Source organism: Pseudorca crassidens, chromosome 14 (assembly GCF_039906515.1).
Source record: "Pseudorca crassidens isolate mPseCra1 chromosome 14, mPseCra1.hap1, whole genome shotgun sequence".
In the NCBI taxonomy this organism is placed as follows: Eukaryota; Metazoa; Chordata; class Mammalia; order Artiodactyla; family Delphinidae; genus Pseudorca; species Pseudorca crassidens.
The window spans coordinates 46,429,634-46,455,913 of NC_090309.1; the positions used below are offsets into that span (position 1 = coordinate 46,429,634).

The following is a 26,280-nucleotide window of genomic DNA, read 5'->3' on the forward strand; positions in this document are numbered from 1 at the left end:
CTAGAGCCCGCGGGTCACAACTACTGAAGCCCGTGCACCTGGAGCCCGTGCTCTGCAACAAGAGAAGCCACCACGATGAGAAGCCCGCGCACCGCAACGAAGGGTAGCCCCCGCTTGCCACAACTAGAGAAAACCCGCACGCAGCAATGAAGACCCAATGCAGCCAAAAATTAAAAAAATAAACCAACAAACAAAAAAACTGTTACAGCTTGGCTGGGAAGTTCTTTTTTAAAAAAATATTTATTTATTTATTTGTCTGCACTGGGTCTTAGTTGTGGCATGCAGGATCTTTAGTTGTGGCATGTGAACTCTTAGTTGCTGTATGCAAACTCTTAGTTGTGGCATGTGGGATCTAGTTCCCTGACCAGGGATTGAACCTGAGCTCCCTGCATTGGGAGCGCAGAGTCTTAGCCACTGGACCACCAGGGAAGTCCCTGGCTGGGAAGTCCTGATTCATCCGCTGTATTCACCAGACATAGTACCTTTGGATTTCCATTTATTTCGGTCTTTACAAAATTCTCTTCGTGGAAAAAAATTTCAATTCCCTGGAAGACTGTAAAAGGCATCTGGAACAGTTCTTTGCTCAAAAAGATAAAAAGTTTTGGGAGGATGGAATTATGAATTTGCCTGAAAAATGGCAGCAGGTAGTGGAACAAAAGGGTGAATACGTTGTTCAGTAAAGTTCTTGGTGAAAATGAAAAATGTGTCTTTTATTTTTACTTAAAAACCGAAGGCACTTTTTGGCCAACCCAGTACTGTGCAAGGCTGGTGCTTCTTCTCAAGTTACAAAAGGACAGTTGGTTTGTGATCCATGTACAAATTAAGTAGCTATCACTTGCATAGTCATGACAATGGATTTATCTAATCAGCAACAAAAAATGTTAAGCCAGTTTTTAGTTGCTAAAATTTTACTTTCTTTGGGTTATTTAGATGCTTTGGACTTATAGAAAGTAGCACATTGGAGCAAACAAGAGAAGAGACAGAAACTGAGAAAATGACTCACTTGGAGAGTTTGGTCGAATTAGGTCTGTCTTCTACGTTTAGTACAATCCTCACACAATGTTCCAAAGAAATATTTATGGTAAGAGTGCATTGCTGCAAAGAATTAAATTCCAACTTGTAGTTTTATTTGATGTTTTAAAAATTGAACTTCAAGTTACTTTGTATGCATATCATGCCAGCTTATCCTTTCTTTCCATACTAAAATTTGAAAGAGATGGGGAATTCTTTTGCAGTCCAGTAATTAGTACTCCGCGCTTCCACTGCAGGAGGAACGAGTTCAATCCCTGGTGGGGAGCTAAGATCCTGCGTGCCTCATGGCGTGGCGAGGCCAAAAAAAATGATAATAAAATAAAATTTGGAAAAGATACACAGTTGATCCTCATTATTTGCAGATTCTGTATTTGCAAATTCAACATAGTGTACTTGCTAAAATTTATTTGTAACCGCAAAATTGGTACTCGCAGTGCTTTTGTGCAGACTTTTGAAAGTGGCAAAAATTTTTGAGTTGTGCGTGTTTACAGCTGAAATCGAATAAGGTGACACTCTGCCATCTTGTTTTAGCTCTTATACTGTAATGTAAACAGGTGTCCTTTTTTCATCTATTTAAGGACAGATCGTTCACATTTTTGTGCTTTTTGGTGATTTTGCATTTTAAAATGGCCCCCAAGAGTAATGCTGATGCACTCACTGTCTAGTGTTCTAAGCAAAAGATAGTTGTGATGGACCTAACATAGAAAATATTAACATGTTTTAGGTAAGCTTCGTTCAGAAATGAGTTATAGTGCTTTTGGCTATGAGTTCAAGGTTAATGAATCAACAATGTATTAAAGTGTCAACAGTGCAATTGTTGCAAAAATGCAAAAATCAACAGTGTATTAAAGACATTAAAGTGTCTTCAAAGAGAACCACACATAAACAAAATTATATATCCATATATCCATCAGTTGATGAAAATGTAACCAGAGGTTTATGGGAACTTAATCCTGTATTTCCCCTAAGAACTGTGGTTCAGTATTTGCTAATTCAGTGCCCACAGTGATTTTACAGAGCATAACTACTGCAAATAACAAGAATTGACTGTATGTTTAAAATTTACAGTAAAATACTACTTGGGAGAAAAGTTTTGAAAATTGTTTATGCCATCACATAATAGAAATTAAATCCCAAATATAAAGATCTGGCAAACTATGATGAATGAGAAATAGTTTGTCCTCATAAGGCATTCTGTGAACATTCACTTATTCAGTATTAGTCGATACCTATTGTATACAATATGGTATTTATTTCATATTTTCTATTCCACTACTCTCTTTCCATTTCTGTTTCTTCTTTCGCTGAGATTATCATTGTTCAGTGTTTATCCTGGTTAAAAGCTAAACTGCCTTACACCTGCATGAAATATTTACTAAGATTATGTTAGTATAAAGAAATTAACATAAATAATCTCTTATTTAACCAAAATCTTTTGAAAGGAGTTGTTTATAATTTGCAGCATTGTCAATCCATGTCTAGAGCTAATTCTTTAATTCAGAAATGAAATTAAAATTCTGTGACTTGATTGTAAAATTAAATAGAATGCTTCAAGTCTTTTAGAGGAGAGAAAAATATAGTTTGTAGTTGTCAGAATGACAAACTGTAAATATTAGATATTACCCCAAATTTCCTCTGTTATATTGGATTGGCCAGCAAGATAATTAAATTGCATTTGCTTCCAGCAGCTCTGGTTTTGTGTTTAGCATTTCTGCAGCAAATAAAATCTTGTGCCGCAAATGTTTTGTTCACATTAGGGTTTTGTGCAAAGGTTATTCATAAACCTGAATGTAGCATTATTAAGCAAATCTTTATGTATTCAGATGGTTAAATTTTTCCTACTTGGTTATTTTTAGTATAGTCTGAGTATCATTTTCTTTGGTGTTTCAAAAGATGTTTAATTTTCTTAAACGTGCTGGTTAGACATTTTCATTTGTTACATTATCTTTTAATAGGTGGCCCTTCAGAAGGTTTTTAATTTTTCAATTTCACATATATTTGAAACAAGAGTTGCAGGCCGCATGGTGGCAGACATGTGCCGTGCTGCAGTGAAGGTGAGTTGGGGTTTTCTGGACTGATGAATTAATGAATCAATAGCCATGAGTTTTATGTGGTTAATTATTTTAGACATGCTTGTCATTCTTAAAATACACATTTCTTTCAGTAGCTGCTTATAGCCCTTATTTGCCACTGAAAATAGAGCTAGTGTATACTTTGTGACTGTTCAATACTTGTGCCTTTCAAAAAAACTTATTTATACAAATATGTTTTCAGTGCTGCCCGGAGGAATCTTTGAAGCTATTTGTTCCCCACTGCTGCAGTGTTATAACTCAGCTTACAATGAGTAAGTCTTAAGGTTATTATTCTGTATTTGTAACTTTAGCAAATTTTTTTCTTGGTTTCTACAACTCTGTTGATGGAAACAGATTCTCTAAGCCATGCAGTATTTTAATTTTACAGTTTGGGGTAAAATTGCTCAAAACAAGGTATCATCCAGGGTTGACAGGTAGCTTAGAAATTTTAACTCTATTACATTAATGTTTTCATACATACAAGAAGCATTCAGCTGTTGCTATAATATCTGTTATTTTGTGAGATGTGTAGGGGCAGACATCCTGGTTGGTGTGTTTATTTTCTTGAAAATTGAGCTTCTACCTCCTCTGGAGCAAGTCCAGCTTAACGAAGAAAGAAAGAAAAAGTCCTAAAAGAGACTTTTCTCAGCTATTAGAAATATTAAATATAAATACTTTTAAATGATGCATTTAGTTGGATATTTGTTTTTTTCTTCTGATACTATTTTGCTATTTTTAGATGATGATGTATTAAATGAAGAAGAGCTAGATAAGGAGTTACTATGGAATCTTCAACTTTTGTCTGAGGTATTGTAAATCTTTGGAATAAGAAAATATTTCTGTGAAAATGTTGACTTGCTCTGAAGATTTATCCTGTTTTGAAAAGTTAACTTTAAAACATGTAAAGTCGGGCTTCCCTGGTGGCGCAGTGGTTGAGAGTCCGCCTGCCGATGCAGGGGACACGGGTTCGTGCCCCGGTCCGGGAAGATCCCACATGCCGCGGAGTGGCTGGGCCTGTGAGGCATGGCCACTGAGCCTACATGTCCGGAGCCTGTGCTCCGCAACGGGAGAGGCCACAACAGTGAGAGACCCGCGTACCGCAAAAAAAAAAAAAAAAAACATGTAAAGTCATAAGTTTGAAAAATGTCTTTATGGGACAACAAAAAGTCAGATAATCTCATTTTCTTATTATAAAAGGAGTATGGTAACTGTTGACTACTTCGCGGTCAATGCTCTACCTGACTTTTTACTGATTAATTCTACTGTGGGTAACTCTGACTGAAAAGTGTATCAGATTTGGCATCTTCCCCCCCCCACCCCCACCTCATGCCAAATTTGGCCATCAGTCAAACTTCATTTCCTATAGGGGTTAGTTCAGAAACCAAAGAACAGAGAAATCCATTTAAATAAGTTTTGTCTCTTTAAGGAGACAGCCTCTTGAAAAGGATGTTACTATGACACTTCAGAGCCTAAACTCAGAAAATGTGTTTTGATCTTAAGGAAGAATTCATTGTTAGAATATAATTAAAATGATAATCCTAAAATGAATTAAAGTCATTTTAAGAAACACTATTACGGGCTTCTCTGGTGGCGCAGTAGTTGAGAGTCCACCTGCCGATGCAGGGGACACGGGTTCGTGCCCCGGTCCGGGAAGATCCCACATGCTGCGGAGTGGCTGGGCCCGTGAGCCACGGCCGCTGGGCTGCACATCCGGAGCCTGTGCTCCGCAACGGGAGAGACCACAACAGTGAGAGGCCCAACTACCGCAAAAAAAAAAAAAAAAAGAAAGAAACACACTGTTACTATTTTAGACTACTTTAATGGCCAAACATAGTTAACTTTAATTGTAATGGCCAGACATAGTTAACTTTAATTGTTGATTCTTGATCTTTTAACCAAAATATCTTTAACTGTTTTCTTTTTAGATTACTCGAGTGGATGGGAAGAAGTTGCTTCTTTATAGGGAGCACCTTGTAAAGATTCTCCAAAGAACCCTACATTTAACCTGTAAGCAGGGTTACACTCTGTCTTGTAACCTTTTGCATCACCTTCTTCGTTCTACTACACTTATCTACCCTACAGAATACTGCAGTGTGCCAGGCGGCTTTGACAAGCCTCCTTCTGAATACTTTCCTATCAAGGCAAGCATTTTCAATAATTTAGGACTCCAGGATATATTGGGTTATTTTTCTAAGGGATTCAAAGTGCGGGTTTTTTCTTTGTTGTGTATTAAGGTGTCACTTCTTTATTTTTAACATAGATTACTAAAACTATTATTGGAATGTTTTAAAGTTGGGAAGTATGATGTAGCTCTCATCTAGCTCTAGTTTTCTTCTTTTCTGTTTGTATGTGAAATGACTTTTTAATGCCATATTTAACCTCCATAGTTCCATATAGCTTGGGGGTGGAATGCAATAGCCTTACATAAACTTACTGTTACTCTTATAGTAAACTGATATTTGAGTGGCTCTTCAGGGAGACCCTTTTCAGGGGTGATAATGAAAGACTCCTATGATGTCTTCATACCTTTATTTTGTGCACTTGCTGCCTTAGGTTTGGATTACCTATACAGTTTCTTTTAAGCCTTTTAAAATATGTTTGTATGTTGTTTTTTTCCCTAACTTCTCAACTTGCTAATTAAATGCTATTTTCTAGGACTGGGGTAAACCAGGGGACTTGTGGAATTTGGGGATCCAGTGGCATGTTCCTTCTTCTGAAGAAGTGGCTTTTGCCTTCTATCTGTTGGACTCTTTTCTTCAGCCTGAGCTCATCAAACTCCAGCACTGTGGGGATGGAGAACTTGAAATGTCTAGGTTAGTTTTCTTTTATAATCAGTTAGTGTTATATGGTTGTAGACTAAAAAATTCTTTTTGTGCCTCTCCCTCTCTCGATGGCATATCTGATGTACTCATTTTCTTTTTTTTAAAAATTAATTTATTTTTGGCTGTGTTGGGTCTTCGTTGCTGAACGTGGGCTTTCTCTAGTTGCAGTGCACGGACTTCTCACCGTGGTGGCTTCTCTTGTTGTGGAGCACGTGCTGTAGGCACACGGGCTTCTGTAGTGGCTCGCGGGCTCTGGAGTGCAGGCTCAGTAGTTGTGGTGCATGAGCTTAGTTGCTCCCCGACATGTGGGATCTTCCTGGACCAGGGCTCGAACCCATCTCCCCTGCACTGGCAGGTGGATTCTTAACCACTGCGCCACCAGGGAGGTCCCTGATGTATTCATTTTCAATGTGTGTTTTGAATATCTGCCATAAATGTGATCAGAAAACCATTTAATACATTTAAGTGGTTTTCTAATCACATTACTATAATATAAAACTATATAATATAAAACCATTTTATAGTTTAATAACAGAAATTTTGTCATAATATTTAAACATCTTAAATAGAAAAACTCAGTTTTTTTCTAGTTTTTCTAGTTTGCTTTTAGTGACAGTGTCACTTGTGCATCTTTTGGGAAGTGTGTGTAAATATGCCCCCTTTGTAAGGAAGTGCCTGTTTTTCTAGATTCGCCTTAGATTTTATTGGCTTGTTTCTTTTCAGTAATTCATACTATTGATATTAATATTACTTAGAGAAATATCTCTAAGATATTGTTTCTCCCCCAAAGAGCTTTAGCACGAAACAATTATTTGAGACCACTAGACTTTTATAGTTTGAATCTTTGAAAGTTCCTAAAATCATAGTAAGAAAATTACTATGTGTCAAATAACAGGAAATTCTGATAAACAAACCCAGTAGGAATGGGCTTGGAGGAGGAAGAAGTATGATTGACTTACGTTGGCTGTGTGGTACTCTGAACTGCTTTTTGGAGTAAATGTTTAGCTAGTCTTTTTTTTTTTTTTGGCCACGCTGCATGGCTTGTGGGATCTTAGTTCCCCAACCAGGGATTGAACCTGGGCCCTTGGCGGTGAAAGCGCTGCATCCTAACCACTGGACCGCCAGGGAAGTCCCTAGCTAGCGCATTATAAAAGACAGACTGTAGTGGAGAATCTTCTGTAATATTGTTTTCCCTTTTTGTTAGTGGTTGTGATCTTTGGGTAAATAGGGAATTAAATTCAGAATTGCTTCACAAAGGGCAATCAGTTGTTGTTACTTGTGATTATTTAGAGCCTGTTTAAATGTAAGCAGGTCTAATATTATCAGTAAATATCTGTTTAATTACCTTGTACTATTAAGAGGGTAAACTGAAAACATTCATCATTTCTATGCCTTAATTTTGTATATTCTCACTTGATAAAGTTTTTTACTTCACCTTAAACTCTACAAGGCTTTTTCTTAAATAGGGATTTGGAGTCTTCTCAAATATGAAAATGCTTTTTATTTTTTCTAGAGATGATGTTCTACAGAGTCTGACTATAGTACACAACTGTTTAATTGGCTCAGGAAACCTCCTACCTCCCTTGAAAGGAGAGCCAGTTACTAACTTGTAAGTAAAAATAACTACTTTACATATTTTGCTGTTTTGCCATTTGGCATATATTTTAAGACTTAGTCACATAATGAGTCACTGGTTTTGTTATTGGTGTTGTTTCTGTATCACTTTAACCTTTTTGTCATTGTTAGGCCAAAAACACCTGAGGCACAGTTTAGATCTATAAATTTTAGGGCTTTATTCAGATTTTTCATATGGTACCAGGATAGAATAACTTTCAATGCTAATCAGTTTTAAAATATCAACTTAGAGATATTAAGTTCATCTGTTAGTTTACTGAGTTAATTAAGATAAATTCTTTAAAAAAAGAAAGGAAAACACCTTTTTTTTGGTCTGCAATCAATGGTAAGGATTTTCTAGCAAAAAACCTGGGGTGTTTTTTAATAAAAATTTGTTCTATGTTATTCATTATGATTTTGAACTTTTGAGATCCACCAAGTTGCTTTTACAAATTTAAGTGCTTTTCAGAGTATTATTATTTCGAATGAATGTCTTGATTTAGTCCATTGTCAGTGTTACCATTTAAGTTGAAAACAATTGAATTTAAATGAAATCAGCTGTATATAACTTTAGCTCACTTATCAAGTACATAGATGCTAGTTTCAGTATACCATGTTAGATTATTTTCTCTGAACACCAACATCTCATTGCTGAATAAGTTAATGAAAATAACACAAAAATGAGTAAGGAAACCTTGCCCCTCAGAAAAGCAGAAGGGGAGAATTATTTGTTGATTTTGCAACAAAAATCTTAAAATGTTTCAAGGAATGGTTTTAAAATGTGGCTTGCTTGTCTTTCCATATTCTGCATAATCAGTTGTTTGGAGTCATACATTTTCATAATTCCCACTTATTTCACTTATCTAAAAACTGTTTCTAGGCATTGAACTTTTTAGATTACTCATTAGATTTAAGAGGGAGAAGTAGGGTCGTTTCAGGTAAGGAAATCTGTTTTAAGTTTGCCTAGGAATTTACTGAATTCTTTTAAAGAACTTTTGTTTTTCATCAGTTTTATAGTTTGATATAAGAGCAATTTTACCAAAATTCATTTTTGTCAAGAGAGATGTTAAACAATATTTTTAAATGAGAGACCTACAGAAATGGTTTTGATTTCCCTAATGATCTTTAACAGTATGTAATTAGTAAGAACTTAACTCTTACGGCATGCCAAAAAGCTATTTCATACGTAACAAATTGATTATATCAGTAAACTTAGTTCTGCTTGAATGTGTTGAAGTGTGGTCCTTTAATCCAATAATTTATCTAAGAGCAAAAGCATTTATCTTCTGTGTATATAATTAGATTATTTTAGTATTGAGTGATGATTACAATACACTCAGGAGGCTTAGAGGTTTCCGTTGCAGTTCATTTCAGCATGGAGCCATTGAAGCAAAGTCTTTATCCTTTGAAATAAATGTGCATTAGGACAAATGTTCCATTTGGTTATTATAAAGCCAGTTAGATATGTATATAATGAAATGCATTTTCAGTAAGGAAAACAATACCATATTATTAAAACCTTATTAATGCCACAAAAGATAATTAAGCAGATTGTTAGCCCATTTTACTATACATTATAAGCTATAAAATTGAAATGAATATCCCTTTATAGGTTTTTTTTCAGAAAAGTTGAAAAGGAAAGATGATTTAGATTTAAAAGTGTTGTGTTTAGAATTTTCACTTGATGAAAATTTGACATAATAAAACCTAACGAAGTAATACAAAATTATGTTTAATATAAATGTGTTTATATATTTTAATTATAAAATATATTTTCTTGTATATATAATAGTACATAATGAAATAAAATATACAACGAGGAAAACTTCAATCATTTTAATCACTGAACAGTACACATTTTTAGAATTTTTTTATAGTTATGTACATCTACTCAGTGTAATGATTATACAAAGTACAGTTAGAGATGAATGGGCATCACTTTGCCTTTGAATTGTCAAAAGAGAGAGTTTGTAAAGTCTTCCCTGGGCTTTTAATTAGTTCTTAACAGAATCCTTTTTTAAAAAACCAATTTCTAACTGGTATCACCTTCACCTGAAATTTTAATTTATTTTGGCAATATGTGACTTTTTACATTGACTTTATATAACATGACTTTTTTTTGCAGATAGCAAGTTAGTTTTCACTAAAGTAAAATAAAATAAAGTTAGCCTTTTAAATTTCTAAAATGCTTATTCTAATATAGGTCAATAATTATTAAAATCTTCTAAGTGTAAATTGATTTGAAAGAACTAATCAAATAATTTCAATTGATGGTGCCATTGTTCTGTAATAGTGAATCATACTGCCTAGTTTGAAGAAAGAAGATCTGTAGCATAATTCTTGGAGATTATCAGTAGCAAGTCAATTTGAAACTAGAAGATGAAAAGAACTCTTTTATTTTGGACATGAGTTATTCCAAAAGAGATAGAGTAAAATGTGCCAAGTTGGGGAGAAAAGGAAACGCATAATGGTGACCAATGCTTTAGTGTAATGCCTAAGATATCCGGTGGAGTTTGGCTGTGGTATTGTGGGACATTTTGCATTTTCTGAAATACCAGACCAGTTTTTGGAAGCACCTAGCAGCTCAATTCTTTTTTTAAATTTAAACTTACATTTTTCTTATATAAATCTCAATTAGGGAAAATATTCTAGCTGCTTTAATTATTTTTTGTCGAATCACTTATTATTAAGTTTGCCTTGTGCATGTATTAGTAGTATTAGTCTTCTGGCAAATTGCAGCAGTAAAAAACCAGAAGCTTATTTCAGTTCTGAATTTTCCTGTAAGAAAATCTTAATTGCTAATAGAGTATATGGGATCCCATTGTTCAGGGAAATGGCTACCACATGTGAAAAACAATTTTCTATGCTATGTGATTAGAGACTGACAAAAAATAAAAAGCTTAGATGAGATGAGTTGATTGTCCTAAGTATAAAGTAAATTATATATCTAATGATATCTACATTGTACTTTTTGGCCTTTAGCAACGTAGGGTTACTAAGTATCTTGTACATATTTTAAATTTTACTGTTTCAAAGGATGGATGAAATAAGGTCCCTTGAGGGTTTAATTTACCCTTAATTGGGTAAATTTTTTTAGTTTAGTTCAGTTTGAAATTTAACAGTTTTGTCAGATACCAAGGTTACTGAATTAATCTTAAACCTCTCTATTTTGCTCTTGGAACCTTTAGTTAATGATTTCATAGAAACATTTGTGCTATAATTTATACTCATAGTTCTACCTTTATAGATGTGGAAGTTGGATTATGTCTTTCCAGGGTCATGTAGGAATTTTGGACACTTGCCTTTAATCCTCAAATTGTCATTAATTTCTCCTTTTGCAGTCCATTTCTTTAGAATCTTTTAGGTCTAACCAGCTATCACAGGATGCAAAAAACTAACATCTATAAAAACAGGGTTACTCAAGGTAGAGGAGTCATCATTTTTCATCTCAAATATTTCTTCTTTACTTTGTGCCCCCTTTCCTCCAATAGATCTGTTAAGTCATTCTTAGTTAAATCATTCTTAGGAGCTCAGCTTTTACTAACTTTTCACTCAAAAAAAAAAAAAAATTCATACTTAAGGTCTAAGAGTTGAGACCATTTCATGAATATGTGAAAGGATGTGTTGTTATGCGATGAGGGGCAGGGCTAGCTAACCTCTCTTGGCACCTCCAGGAAACTACCCAGCTCTGCTGGGGGAGCTGCACACAGAAAAGGAAACAGTTACTACTCCACGGTGAGTAACCCTGTTTTCTCCTTATTTCACCTTCTGACTGTTTTCATTGATTTTTAAAAAAACTTGTGTGTCAGACATGGAAATAGTTCTTATGCTCCGAGTTAATTTTAAACCTAGCGGTATGTAAGATTCTCTTTACTTGGCAACCTTTTGTTCACATGGTAGAGTCAGAGCCAGCCTTTAATTTGTGTTTATAGCTATTGTTTATGCCCAGGATTCAACTGGATAACAGAACACAGAAATAGGCCAGTTGTCTGTTGTGAAACACTTGTTACCTTGAGGGAAAACAAAATCTGTTAGTGGCTTGGTTTTTATACCTTTTATGTTTGTTTTCATTTGGGAGGGGAGGGATTTGGAGCAGGGTAGGTTGTTCTTCCACTTACAGAAAGGGAGAATTATTGTTTGCAGTTGTTCCATGACAGTTCACCTAGCCTTCATTTGCATATTTGATTTGTATTGTATATTTTGTTTTTATGTTACTGGTCATTTCTTCCTTTTTCACCATCCTTTCTTTCCCACCAGTGATTATTTTCATCGTTCTACTCTAATCAAATCTAAAGAAGATTGCCATCTAGTGGTACAAATAGCATAGATGTAGAAAACGTACAAGTTTTTTGTTTTGTTTTGTTTTTAAAGTGGTACAGATATTAAACACATTTTGTTATAAATTAGGTGGCTTGGTGGTCCTATGTAGTTGCTATGAACCTGATTTAACTTGATTATTATTGTATACATGGTATTATTTGTAATATGTTGTGTTGAAATTATTTGTCATACTTTTATTTTTATATTACTGTTTGTAAAATGAACCAGTGATGAGTAGAATGAATTTCACTCGGGGTGGGGGAGTGATGATATTTTGTTTAAATTGTATATATTGCTACTATAGTGTTTAATCAGAATGCAGATCTGTAATTGTTGATAGCACTTTAAGTCTACTCAGCTAAGATTATGTACATAACTAAAAGTTACAAGAGCAGATTTAAGCATCAGAGAGTACAGCCCAGCACACGTAGACTTAAAATGTGACCACAAAGAGATACAATCATAAAGTCTTACTTGGGTAATGGATAGACATTTCTTTTAGAAAATTATTCTTCTAAAGATCAGAAGAAATATTTAGTTATAAATATGTATTTATACTCAATGAGAAGCATTTGGTGTAAAAGGTGTCAATACAATCAGAGTTTAATTAATTTGTTAGATAAGAAGAGATCAATTAAAGCTGAATCTTAGATAAATAAGCATAAAAGAAACTTGAGATGGATAAGAACAAATAAAGTAAAGCTGAACTATATGTCTAAACAGATGCCTTCTATACTCTTGAGATGTGTAAGATGTGTTTTAGTTCAGGTTTTAAAAGTAAAAGCCTAAGCCATTTTAATTTAAATCTATTACTTAATATTTTAAAAGCCCACACAGGTTGATATGTTTCTAAATAATTGTAATAAGTGATAGTACTTCATCAACTTTTCTGATAGGGAAACAATTCAGAGTGACACATGGATTTTTAGAATTAGCATCATGGTTCTTAGATGAGATTTGTTATTAAATTGTAGTTATAGTGTGATTGGTGTTATTAGAGTCAGAAAGGCATATAAGAAAAACATTTCAAATTCCCAACTGATAGCCTTTTGTTTGCTTGTTGGTTTGTTTGATATAGTAAAAAAATTTTCGGGATAGCTTACTATAGTGATTGCTTTTTAAAATGTCATTTGTTAAGAGTAATTTTGTGACAATAATTAAAATGCATGCTTGGTTCAGTACTGTGTGGTACTAGGTATGGACGGGGTGAGGTACAGTTGTATTCCTACTTTAGGAAACAACTTACATTTATAGCAGCAGTGAGGGGACATGTACTCTCATGTGATAGCTTGTGGCCAAGTACTTCCCCATGCTTTACCAGGGAAGGTGGAGGGGGGTGGGTAACAGTCTTTCGCCTAACGCTTGTTACTATGTGAGCACAGCCTTTTCTCTTTCTTGGTCAAATCTGATTTCAGTAAAGTTATTGGACTTCCCTTGAAATTCAGTGTGAAAGAATCTGATTTTATTTTTTAATGACTGGACTCTGGATACATACATATTTTTCAATCATACATAATTTTACAGAATGTTCAAGTTTGCAAGCTGTTGCCGAAAGTTGAAACTTTATGGAATGAAAACCAGATTTTAAGAAGAATTTGAATTTGAAATTCTTGAAATTCTCTGAAAAGCAAATTAGCATTTTATATTATGAAATATTACCATTCTTTGTTTATATTCTGTAGGCTTGGTTTTGAAACTTGGGACAGTACTGTTGCCATCCACATTATGGCAAGGAACATAGTTAAATAATTGGCATTTTAGTCATCTTAATGTTATTACCCATTTAGATAAATTCCAGAATTCATAACAACCAAATATTAGGGTAGAGATAACTTAATTAATTCAACTTAAAAAAATACAGTACGGGGGAGGGGTATGTTGATTTCAAAATAGTGTTTTCTTCATTACAAGTGTTGTGTAGGTCATGAATTATGAGCAATAATTATAAATTTTCTATTTATTACTAATTAGCCTTGTATAGGATACGCTTACCCCATGTTTCCTTGGCATTTGTGCCTGTCTTCCTTTTCTTAGAAAGTATTATCGCTTTGTTTGTAAAAAGTTATTGAATTGAATCTCATATTTTGAAATAAAGTCTATTTATTTTTCATTAAAGAAAATTTAGATTTCAGATATAAAGGTTCATATTCCCCAGCAGAATCTGTCCATACATACCTAAAAAATGACTTTTAATGTAGTATTTTTACATCTGAACATCTTCAAAAGTAGTGGCATTTTACTGCAGATGTCAGGAGAGATCAGTTTAGCTGGTTTTAAGAGGAGGGGTAATGATTATCTAAAGAAGCGTGTCTGCTGTATATTCTACAGTAAAATTTGATGGTGATTTTTTTTGGTGTCTAGTTTTAACCTTTATTATAACATTGTAAAGCTGACTTTTCCTTGTATAAATGTTTAACATCAGATTTAAGCTTTTACATTTGAGTATTGAATATCAGTGTTATGTTCATTTGGGCAGTAAATTTCCCCCCCCAAAGTCATTACATTTAATTAACATTTTTTTTAAAGATGAATAACACTGTCCTTACTGAAACAGATAGAGCATTAATCTTCAGAAAGCTAGAGTAAAGAATTGAAGTACTGAAGATGAGAGATCTGTGTTTGTTAAAGATCATCATTTAAACATTCTAGCAATGACACTTTTCCCTTTAAGCCTCCTTATTGGTATTATTAATAAATACAAGCATTCTTGTTTTTATACAGGGTACCGAGTATGGTGTCCTTGGAAGAGACAAAGTTGTATACTGGACTTGAATATGGTATGTGAATCCTAATCTGAGTAAATCTGTATGGACTGTTTTCATCAGTTACTGTACAAGGGTTAAAATGGGATAATTTTGTAGTTACAGTTTTTCTAGTCTCTTTTTTATATGTAGAATGAATATTAATTACTTAATATTATCTTTGATTTTTCTGGAGAAAGTGTGTAATTATTATATAAAGAATAGCCAGTAAAAGATAGATGCTTTCTATGTGCAAAGGCAGACTTTTCATATATTGTAATGCTCATTTATGGTTAGAATTGTTATAGAACTGTTGTATTATACTTGATGTAAACCCTTACATATTCTAACTATCTTTATAGTATCTTTCTATCATAGTGAGTTAAATTTTATATAAATACTTATGTACAACATTTTGTGTTAATTTAATGTTCTGAATCTAACATTAATAGAAATTTAGCACACTTCTTTATTGCTGGATTAACATCGGAGTTCATTGCATACATTAATTAGGTGTAGTTTGTTTGTTTGTTTGATTTGGGTCACCACAACTAATTAGAGAATCCTATGCATTTATGGCCTCTAATTAGAGGATAGAGCCTTTGAAATATTGGCAGAGATAGTTTTATCTCCCTCCTCCTTGCCTGCCTAATAAAGTTTTGTAAGCAGGTTCTTATAAATGTGAAGGTTTTAAAAGTTATTCTGTATCATGCCAAGCTACTAACCAACTATGATAAAGACAGACCCATTTGGTTTTTCTTTGTTTTTTTTTTGTTTGTTTATTTATTTTGTTTTAATTTTTATTGGGGGTATAGTTGATTTACAATGTTGTGTTAGTTTCAGGTGTACAGCAAAGTGAATCTGTTATACATATAAATATGTCTCCACTCTTTTTTAGATTCTTTTCCCATATACAGACCCATTTGTTTTTTTCCTGGATACGTTATCTCTTCTTGATATAACTGTTTTGATGTAAACTTCAAAGCTCTGGTCAGCATTCAGTGTGTAAAATGCTTTCTCTCATTTTTTTAAAAATAGATCTATCCAGAGAGAACCACCGAGAAACAATTGCTAGGGTCATAAGGAAACTTCTTAGTAAGTACAAATATGTATTTAATTTATGTTTATTAATAAATATTTAGAAATTTTATTTTATAGCATGTGTGCTTTTACTTAACCATTTTAAAATTCTAAATGGTGAGAATATCAGGCAGTGGTTTTTTTTGGTTCGTTTGTTTTTTGCTCTTCTTCCTTAACTAGTATATCAGGAGTCCTATAGTAATTTAAAATATTTTAACCAAAATTCTTTTCCTCCTATTATAGACCACATACTTAATAATTCAGAAGATGATACCAAGTCCTTGTTTCTTATCATAAAGGTACAGTTGTCATTTAACAGTTGCATAATTGTTAATATGACCGGGTTTGACTTGACGACTCATAAATATAAAATTTGCAATTCTTTGATGCAGATTACTGGAGACCTTTTGCAATTCCAAGGATCTCACAAGCATGAATTTGACTCTCGTTGGAAAAGCTTTAACCTAGTAAAGAAATCAATGGAAAATCGGGTCAGTATTTTCACCTAAAGCTGAATTTTTTTTTAAAGGTGTATAATATTGATATAACCACCTGATTTAGCAATTATTTGCCATACAGAGGAAGTTCCCTATAAGTAAAAATAGTAGATTTTCAAATATTATATGATGGTATAATCAAAAGGATCCTAGAAAAAATGTACTTCCCTGAGACAAACTCTTCTGTCGATTTCCATGGTAGTCTCTGGACTCTCAATGGCAATTTCAGGTCTGATAACTTGGCAACAGCTTTCTTACCATGTAAGAAACTGAAGGAGTAAAAATAGGTTGTCCACAGGCATGACTTTAAAGCATTGCATTTTATGTAATCTTATGTTATATTTGGTCTCCAAGAGAAGTCAATACAAGCTTCCCTGGGAGCCTGGAAGAAAGTATACTTAAGTCAGCCATTTGATGTTCATAGCAGTGTTCTTCTATAGGAGACTTTTGTTGAAATTGAGTCTGAAAAGGTTATATGAGTTCATTGTTTAGGCACAGGGTGCTACATATTTTAGACAAAGGGAATGGCATGTGACAGGGCAGGGAGATGTACAAACATGGCATGCTTTAGCAAACAGTGTTTGTAGGGAAGAGTGGCAGGAGGTAAACTAGGTCATTTCTAGTTTTGCCCAAGAAAATGCTTCAGTTTTACATTCAGCAACGGGGGAGTCATTAGAAGTTCTTAAGTAGATCTGATGTAAATGTTGGAAAGATCAGTATTCAATTCAGTGAATTTTGAAAAGCTCTGCCATCGCTGTGAACAATAAGCAGTAGGCGATTGAGACTGGAAGCCGGGAGGCTTTAGTTAAACTATTATAATAGTTCAGATGGGAAAGCACAGCCTGAATCCAGTCACTGGCATTGGGGTGGAGATAAGGTGTTTTTAAAAGAAGATGGAATTGTGGGGACTTGATGACTAATGAGATACAGGTGTGAAAGAGGAACAGTCTGAGTTCCAGACATCTGCCTTTAGTGACTGGGTAGAACATTGGGGGTGGGGGAGAGCTTAAAAGATAATTTTTACAAAAATAAAAAATGTTATATTCTGTAGTAAACATACACAACTACCCAGAAAGGCTGTTTATAAATTTAATAGAGTAAAGCAGTTTTCTTAGTGGGCTGTTTTTGTATTTTTAGTATTTGACTGAATAAAAGTCTGATGATTTTAGAATAAATGAAATACCTTCAGTACCCATCAGCCCATCCTGTACCTTCTTTGAACTAATTTTTTGTTAAGGGGTTCAGGGGAACCATTGTTGAAGTCATTTAGGGAAAATGTTGAAGTGTTTGCTACTGTTTTTCAGCTCCATGGGAAAAAGCAACACATCAGAGCGCTATTGATTGACAGAGTAATGTTGCAGCATGAGGTAAATAGCTTTTTAAAATCATGATGCCTTTTTTTTTGTCTTGCCGTGCTGCACAGCTTGCGGGATCTCAGGTCCCCAACCAGGGATTAAACCCAGGCCACAGCAGTGAAAGCCCGGAATCCTAACCACTAGCCACCAGGGAACTCCCCACAGTGACTTTTTTAAATGACAGTTTTTCAAATAAATATTTAATTATTGGTGTTACTTCATAATTAAATGAACTTTTAGTAAAAAACTTTGAGATTTGATTTACACTTTTTTTTTTTTTTTTTGTAGCTACGAACACTAACTGTTGAGGGTTGTGAATACAAAAAGGTACATCAGGATATGATTAGAGATCTTCTTCGTTTATCTACAAGTTCATACAGTCAGGTAAGGCTAGTCCAAACAGTCTGGGCATGCCCCCTCTCACCCATTTTGTAACACGCAATCTAAAGTATCCCCATTTTAACAAGGGAATTTAAATAATTTATTGGCAAAGAAAATTTACATTTTAAATGACATACATTCAAACTAATCTTGCTTCTCTTTTTAAAATAATGTTTATTTTTGCTGTTTGTAATTGCTTCTCAAATTTTTTTTAAAAATATATAACTAACGTTGGTAGATAGTGCTAGTGTAATGTTGATGCCACTTAAATTAAATCACATTATGAAGGCCTGTCTGTGACGGCCATATAATTCTTCCTAGGCATTCTGCTTGAGTTCAGGAAGCTGATACCATGTGAATTGTGGGGTCCCTCCTTTCAGGTAGCATAAGACCAAAAATTTATCTCTAAACACAGAGAACTGGGAAAAGTAAAGAGATTCATGTACAGCCAATGATTCTGTCTTTATAAAATAGTGTAAATTAGGAAACAAATCTAACCCAGAGATTTTGCCTAAAGTATTATTTTAAAAAGTTTGAAATATGTACAGTGTATTGCTTTTATTCATTACTATTTAACTAGTTCATGGATTATAAATTTATACTGAATCTTTTGCTTGGGTTAAAAATATGTGGCCTAGGGCTTCCCTGGTGGCGCAGTGGTTGAGAGTCCACCTGCCGATGCAGGGGACACGGGTTCGTGCCCTGGTCCGGGAAGATCCCACATGCCGCGGAGCGTCTGGGCCCGTGAGCCATGGCCGCTGAACCTGCACGTCCGGAGCCTGTACTCCGCAACGGGAGAGGCCACAACAGTGAGAGGCCCTCGTACTGCAAAAAAAAAAATATGTGGCCTATACTTGAGGCTTGCATTGAAAAGGTTAAGTTGTTCTGTGTTTTGGAAAGTCTTTGATTTTCCTTGTGTAGACACAAGAGAAAATCTGACCCTTCTCATTAAGAGTAACTCAGAATAAAAAGTTTAAGTCTGCTGATTATGTTACTGAACAAATGCATATCAGTTCCATTCAGTCTCTCCTTTATCAAAAGGATATTTGAACCAGTGTAACTTTTTTTTTTTTTTTTTTGGCTTTGTTGTTGCTCGCGGGCTTTCTCTAGTTGCAGCGAGTGGGGGCTACTCTTTGTTGGGGTGTGCGGGCTTCTCGTTGCAGTGGCTCTTGTTGCAGAGCATGGGCTCTAGATGTGCAGGCCTCAGTAGTTGTGGCACGTGGGTTCAGTAGTTGTGGCACATGGGCTTAGTTGCTCCACGGCATGTGGCATTTTCCCAGACCAGGGATCGAACCCGTGTCCCCTGCATTGGCAGGAGGATTCTTAACCACTGCGCCACTAGGGAAGTCCCTGAACCAGTGTAGCTTAAACCATGGATATGGTTGGTGGTAATTTGCTTTCCTTCTGATAAAAAGATTATCATTTACTCATTTTTGTTAAGTTATGTGCTTTGTTATATTTTTCTGTTATTACGAAAACATTTAAATTACCACTGCTTTGTTTTAATGATTCATTTAGAAATTTTTTTGTAGTTTGTCTACCATTTAATAAAAGTCATCTGTTAATAACTGTTTCTTTAGGTCAGAAATAAGGCCCAGCAAACATTTTTTGCTGCCTTGGGAGCATATAACTTCTGTTGCAGAGATATCATTCCCCTGGTTTTGGAGTTCTTACGGCCTGATAGGCAAGATGTCACGCAACAGCAGTTCAAGGTATAGGGTTTTTTGTTTTGTTTTACTACGAAATTTTTCAAACGTAGAGAAAAGTTGAAAGAATTTCACAGTAATGGAATTGCTGACCCCCAAGGCAGATATGTAATTCAAGAATGTTGTAGAGGATCTAACTCATTGGGTGATATGTTGTCGACCTTGTGGAGAGCAGTTTAAATGGACAAAATCAGACAAGTCAAGTAAGCTTAAAATTGGAAACTGTCTATTAGGTCAGTAAAATTGAAGTTACAGTGATCTTATAAGAACTGTAAAGAGGATTAGAGCCCAGGGTGGTTAGGAAGTCAGATTGGAATTGTTCAGGTGAATGTTCAGGAAATAAAATGTTTTGGTACTAATAGCTCTTTTCATTAAAATGGGGTACCTTAGAAAGAGGTACCTACTGTCATCAGAATCATTCTGATTGATTGAGCTCCTGTGAGTAAAAAGTACACAGTATAATTAAGTAACCTAGTTTTTATATACTTAGAGAAATACTTGGCAACCAGATTTAACCACAATTTTTTAAATTATTTTGTATGTTATACCCTAAAATGCTAAGAGTGACACATTTCACAGCCTTTATAAATGTAGTAGAGGAGAATCAGAATGGAAGCTATGTCCGTAAAAGCAATATCTTCACATTTCTATATTACCTCATTAATAGCCATTCTTTGAGCTAACCCTCTGTTAGATGACTTAGAGAAAATATTACTGGATTGCACTTAAGTGTCAAATTCAGGTTTCTGAAAGTAACGTGTTGAATGTGGGGACCTATTTTATAACCAGTACCAGGCATTTAAATAATCAGTGTTTAGTAAATTTGAAAACAACATGTAAGTGAGTTGGCTACAACTAAACAGTGCCTCTTGTTTCCCATATTGATCATTTTTTCCTGCAGGGTGCCTTGTATTGTCTCCTTGGAAATCACAGCGGTGTATGCTTGGCAAACCTTCATGATTGGGACTGTATTGTACAGACTTGGCCAGCAATTGTTTCTTCTGGGCTTAGCAAAGCAATGTCCCTGGAAAAGCCATCAATAGTGAGGCTGTTTGATGATCTTGCAGAAAAGATTCATCGGCAATATGAAACAATTGGTTTGGACTTCACAGTAAGCAAAATCATTTTTTTAATTCAAATTTTAGTGCAAACACTGCCTTGTCAAAATGCTATTATTTTCTTGTGTTTTTTTAGTAATCATATTCTTGGCATTTGATTCTAATTTTTTTTTTAAAGCATTTGTATTCTGTTTCCTTTTACTGCTTTAGTGATCATTACTATAGATGGCAGGGTAGAGTAGGAAGCTGGAGCATGGCCAGGAGAGAACTAGGTGGTTTTCTACCAAGAGGCCACAAAGTGTTATTACATTGTTGCATTTACCATTATCCCCTGTATGTCTGCAGCCTCATTTTTCAAAGAGTTGGTTATATTTTAGGAGGTCAGTTCTACTAGTCAAAGTCACAGAAGATTGACCACAGGGTTCCATAATTTATAGTGAAGATTAAAATTGGATGATTTGACAAATGAAAAGGTAAATATCAGGTTCAGTGGAGCTCAAATGGGGAGAGATAGCAGATCATCATCCAAGAATTTTCAAACTCCTATTTACACACCCATCAGAATTGGAGATGGGTAGAAGACGTGTGAGTGTGGTTGAATCCCCCTCTTTTCTGCAGTATTATTTTTGACGTCCATACTCAGTTGTTTTTTTTGTTGTTGTTTTTTGTTTTTTTGCGGTACGCGGGCCTCTCACCACCGTGGCCCCTCCCGTTGTGGAGCACAGGCTCCGAACTCGCAGGCCCAGCAGCCATGGCCCACGGGCCCAGCCGCTCCGAGGCATGTGGGATCCTCCCGGACCAGGGCATGAACCCGTGTCCCCTGCATCGGCAGGCGGACTCTCAACCACTGCGCCACCAGGGAATCCCCATACTCAGTTTTAAAAACCACTGCGCCACCAGGGAAGCCCCATACTCAGTTTTAAAAACCACTGCTCTAAATGTATTCCTTTTCTGCAAAACATACTCTTGCTATTTGTAACTGTTGTTAGATTATGCTTTCTTCTTTAAAATTTTTTAAAAATTGACATGTAATTCACATACCAAAAAATTCACCTTTTTAACACAACAGTTGTGTGCTGTTATGTACTATTGTGAATATATATATATATATATTCACAATAGTATATTCTCAGGGTTGTACAACCATCACTACTCTAATTCTAGAACACTGTAATTACTCAGAAAAAGAAACCCTGTACCCAATAATTTTTTTAAATTAGTTTCTATTGGAGTATAATTGCTTTACCTGTATCCAATAATAATTGCTTCCCATTCATTCCCCCATACCCCTAGCCCCTGGAAACCACTAATCTACCTTTTTTCTCTGTGAATTTGCCTATTATGGACATTTCATCTAAATGGAATTATACAGTTTGTGGCCTTTGGTATCTGGCTTCTGTCACTCAGTATATTGTTGTGAAGATTCATCCGTGGTATTTCAGTACTTCATTTTCCTCCCTGGCTTTTCTTTTTAATAAGATTCCAAAGTCATGTGTCGGAATAGCAGAATTACTTCAACAATCAAAAAACCCGTCTATCAAACAGATAATGCTTAGCTCAGAAGAAATTAAAGAAGGACTTAGACGCCAACAAGAAAGGAATGCTGATGCCCTAAGGTAATTATGAATGCCTACTTATCGTGACATATAACTTTATAGATAGTAGGTTTTAAATATCTCTAAAATATAGATGCACTGTAACTACCTAATGAAATTTACACATTGATTCTGAAGAGATACCAAAATGTTAAGAGGTAATTATTGTGAAGATCTCTGATTGTCACTTACAGCTATGGAGGTAGAAAACACCATCTCACAATAAAGTTATCTTTTTTATTTATTTATTTATTTTATTTGGTTGCACTGGGTCTTAGTTGTGGCAGGTGGGCTCCTTAGTTGCAGCTCAAGGGCCCCTTAGTTGCAGCACACGGGCTCCTTAGTTGTGGCATGCGAACTCTTAGTCGCAGTATGCATGTGGGATCTAGTTCCCTGACCAGGGATCAAACCTGGGCCCCCTGCATTGGGAGCACGGAGTCTTATCCACTGCACCACCAGAGAAGTCCCTAAAGTTATCTTAATATCATATGTTTTTTTCAACATGAATTGATTTTTCTTGTAGTACACATATCCCACTCATTAAATCTTAAATTCAAGTTCAACACGTTTGTCTCTTCATATCTCTTATAATAACTTATTGATCGATAACATTTATACAAATTTGTTACTAGGATATTAGTAAACTGCCTTTAGATTTTTGGGACCAAAACACTTCAATGGTAACACTGAAGCAGGAGCCTTCCTAACTTTATTTTTTTCTTTGCCTTATGAATATGCTTATTAATTTTTTTCTAACAGTTCTATATAAATAATAAACTTTATAGCCTACCTCATGTATACCTGGGTTGTTATATAGGTAGACCACTCCTAACCAGTTGATTACTACTCACAAATTTACTTTTGAATGTCCACTCAGGAATGGTTGAGTTGCTCAGTGTACTTAGCACTTTTTTTTTTTTCCTCTGCCTTTCATTTTCTTTTCCCAGGGTTATGCATCTGCTTTCACTCTGGCTTTCTTCTCATCAGACCCTTTATAGTCTGGTGATGAGAAGAGGAGGGTGAATTTGGCCGGAATTTGAATTTATATTACATTATTTGATGTTCATCTTAGTTTTGTTTTGTTTTGTTTTGTTTTTGTGGTGTGCGGGCCTCTCACTCTTGGGGCTTCTCCCGTTGCGGAGCACAGGCTCCGGACGCGCAGGCTCAGCGGCTATGGTTCATGGGCCTAGCAGCTCCACGGCATGTGGGATCTTCCCAGACCGGGGCACGAATCCGTGTCCCCTGCATCGACAGGTGGACTCTCAACCACTGTGCCACAAGGGGAGCCCCATCTTAGTATTGTATTAAAACAATACCTTACCTGAATTTTTTTTTTTTTTAAGGAACTATGAAAATTTGATAAACACTTTGCTAGATGGTGTGGAGCAGAGAAATTTGTAAGTGCAAAAATATATTTTTTTAATTCTCAAACTTTTATCTTCAGTATTATAGGAGGTTTCTACCCTGAAGGCCATGAATGACTGTCAGAAAAAGTTGTAGTCTGATTCATGAGTTTAGAAAGTATGGGGCTGATGATAGGAGCAGTATTTTTCAATATACCTATTTTGATTCTTGGGAAACTTAAAATTATAATGTTTCAAATACAGGGTTGTTTTTTTAAAGTGATTTTATGAATGATGTGTTTTGTGATTTCCCCCCTCCGCCCCTTTTCAGGCCCTGGAAATTTGAACATATAGGCATTGGGCTTTTGTCTCTACTTTTGAGAGATGACCGAGTGTTACCGCTTCGTGCCATACGTTTTTTTGTTGAGAATCTCAACCACGATGCAATTGTAGTTCGAAAGGTAGATACTTTATTTTAGCTATAATCTTGGGTTTGAAAATTCTTGCCTCACCTGATATCTTGAAGTGTATTGATTTGAAATCTACCTCTATTGGTTCCGAGATGATAGTAATTCATCCAACAAATATATGAGGAGGTGTTCAGGTACTGTGCATTTCAACACTGGAGATGTAGCGGGGAACATGTTTATAGGTTAATTGGAAAGATTGACTTTAAAAAATTAATTACAGTTATAACATGTTACAGGAAGGGAAAGGTATCTGAGTGATACAACTAGTTGGTTTTAACTTGAAAACTGTTAGAGGTAGGGTACAAGACGGGGCTGACCTGACCTGGCACATTGAGAAAAGACCCTTAGGAAGAAATGTTTAGGCTGAGATAGGAAGAATGAGCAGGAATTGGTTTAACAAAGAAATGATAAAAGTGTTTTAGGTAGAGACTAGCATGGATGAAGGTTTAAGAGTAAGAACTGCAACTGACTCAGTCCAAGTCAGAGTTAGCCCTCATGTGGCTGTGCTGGCAGATGTCAGTGGGTGAGGTATTTCTCTGCTTTGGAAAGAAACAGAACCCAGCTTCTGCTTTTGATCAAGGGAGCAACCATTTGAGACATTTAAAATTTTGATATATGTACCTTACCTGCTTCTTTTTTAGATGGCAATATCAGCTGTTGCTGGTATTCTTAAGCAGCTAAAAAGAACCCACAAAAAGCTGATCATCAATCCGTATGAAATCAGTAAGTGCTATCAAACGTAATGAGCGGTGCTTCTCAGTCAAACTTGGAAAGTTTCTTTGAAATGTATAAATTACAGTTCTTGATGTCAAGTATTTTTCTATACAAAGTATAGAAGTATAGGAAGATTTTAATACGAAGTGTGAAATAATATTATAAAGGGAAAACAGTTGACCTAGTAAAAACTAGTGATAGCAAGTATTTATAAAAATAGATGGCTGTTTATGTCTTTATAATACATAAAATGTGTAGCTTTATGTCTTTATAATACATAAAATGTGTAGTTTTTACACACTCTGGGTACACATGTCATCTACTTACTTATCTCGTCAGCTAAGCAATTATACTAGTTATTTATCAAACTGTATTTCAAAGGCTTAAAATACCATTACCATTTAATTCATCAATATATTAAGTGTTTCTTCCTCAGTAGTAGGATTAGGGGCAAGATTAATTTGATTTTGGAGGGAGAAAAACATCATTTTTATTACTTTGGCTATCATTTTTTTTTATCTCTGATAACTCCTGAGATATTCAAACAGCTGTCTTCAGTTTACCCGCAGCCCCATTTTGGGAGGGAGTGTAGCTGTGCACCAACTACCACCTTTATTTTGGAACACTATAAAATGGTGTTAACTAAATGTGGGAAAGACTTTCATTTCATTATACTCTCTACTACTAATCTTGTTTTACCCTCACTTGAAACACATGTTTGTAGGTCTCATATTAAATGAATATTTAATGGTCCCAAAAAACAAGTGTGTGTAGGTGCATGTGTACGTGTGTGTGAGTGTGTGTGTGTGTGTGTGTGTGTGTAAAGAGAGAGAATGTCAAAGTGTACACATGGTGAAATGTTAAAATTGGGGGCATCTGGTTGAAGAGAGTATATGGGAATTTGTTGAGTTCTGTAATTAATTAATTCAAACCTAAAAAGTTTGAACAAAATTAATCCTTTTAATTTTGGTAAAAGGGATGAAGTATGGATCAAACTTGACTTTCTCCCCTCAAATAACTATCCCAACACCATTTAGTGGATAATCCCATCTTTCCTTCTCTGATGTGAAATGCCTCATATGTATGTGCTTTTGCCTTGAGCGAATTTTAACAGAGTCTTGTTATGAAGATAAACTCACACTAGCACTATTTGAGAATAATTATTGCACAGTTATTTTGAAATTCATGAAATGTAATTGTCTTTTCCTTAGGTGGATATCCTAAACCCACCCAAATTGTTGCTGGTGATAGACCCGATAATCATTGGTTGCATTATGATAGCAAAAGTATACCAAGAACTAAAAAAGAATGGGAGTCAAGTTGCTTTGTGGAAAAAACTCACTGGGGATACTACACCTGGCCACAGTAAGTTGCAACTTGCCATGCACCTTATTATTAAACAACTTATCTTTGATATAATTTGTTTTATCATCTGGATTTCTAGGGAGGTTCTGAGGCAGTTGAAGCAGTTAGAGGTACT

General features: G+C 35.1%; 1 protein-coding gene across 1 annotated transcript in view; it reads left to right on the top strand.

Moving 5' to 3' along the window:
• Positions 1 to 26,280, top strand: part of PSME4 (proteasome activator subunit 4) — a 98,654-nt gene that overhangs the window by 53,165 nt on the left and 19,209 nt on the right. The window contains exons 14-33 of the mRNA XM_067705060.1: positions 931 to 1,081; positions 2,988 to 3,086; positions 3,307 to 3,376; positions 3,844 to 3,911; positions 5,030 to 5,245; positions 5,760 to 5,917; positions 7,440 to 7,535; positions 14,582 to 14,637; positions 15,640 to 15,696; positions 15,925 to 15,980; positions 16,074 to 16,172; positions 17,483 to 17,545; positions 17,822 to 17,917; positions 19,495 to 19,626; positions 20,522 to 20,731; positions 22,158 to 22,294; positions 23,617 to 23,670; positions 23,948 to 24,077; positions 24,728 to 24,809; positions 26,012 to 26,165. Of these exons, the coding sequence (XP_067561161.1) occupies positions 931 to 1,081; positions 2,988 to 3,086; positions 3,307 to 3,376; positions 3,844 to 3,911; positions 5,030 to 5,245; positions 5,760 to 5,917; positions 7,440 to 7,535; positions 14,582 to 14,637; positions 15,640 to 15,696; positions 15,925 to 15,980; positions 16,074 to 16,172; positions 17,483 to 17,545; positions 17,822 to 17,917; positions 19,495 to 19,626; positions 20,522 to 20,731; positions 22,158 to 22,294; positions 23,617 to 23,670; positions 23,948 to 24,077; positions 24,728 to 24,809; positions 26,012 to 26,165 (2,184 nt within the window). The remainder of the gene's footprint in view (positions 1 to 930; positions 1,082 to 2,987; positions 3,087 to 3,306; positions 3,377 to 3,843; positions 3,912 to 5,029; positions 5,246 to 5,759; positions 5,918 to 7,439; positions 7,536 to 14,581; positions 14,638 to 15,639; positions 15,697 to 15,924; positions 15,981 to 16,073; positions 16,173 to 17,482; positions 17,546 to 17,821; positions 17,918 to 19,494; positions 19,627 to 20,521; positions 20,732 to 22,157; positions 22,295 to 23,616; positions 23,671 to 23,947; positions 24,078 to 24,727; positions 24,810 to 26,011; positions 26,166 to 26,280) is intronic.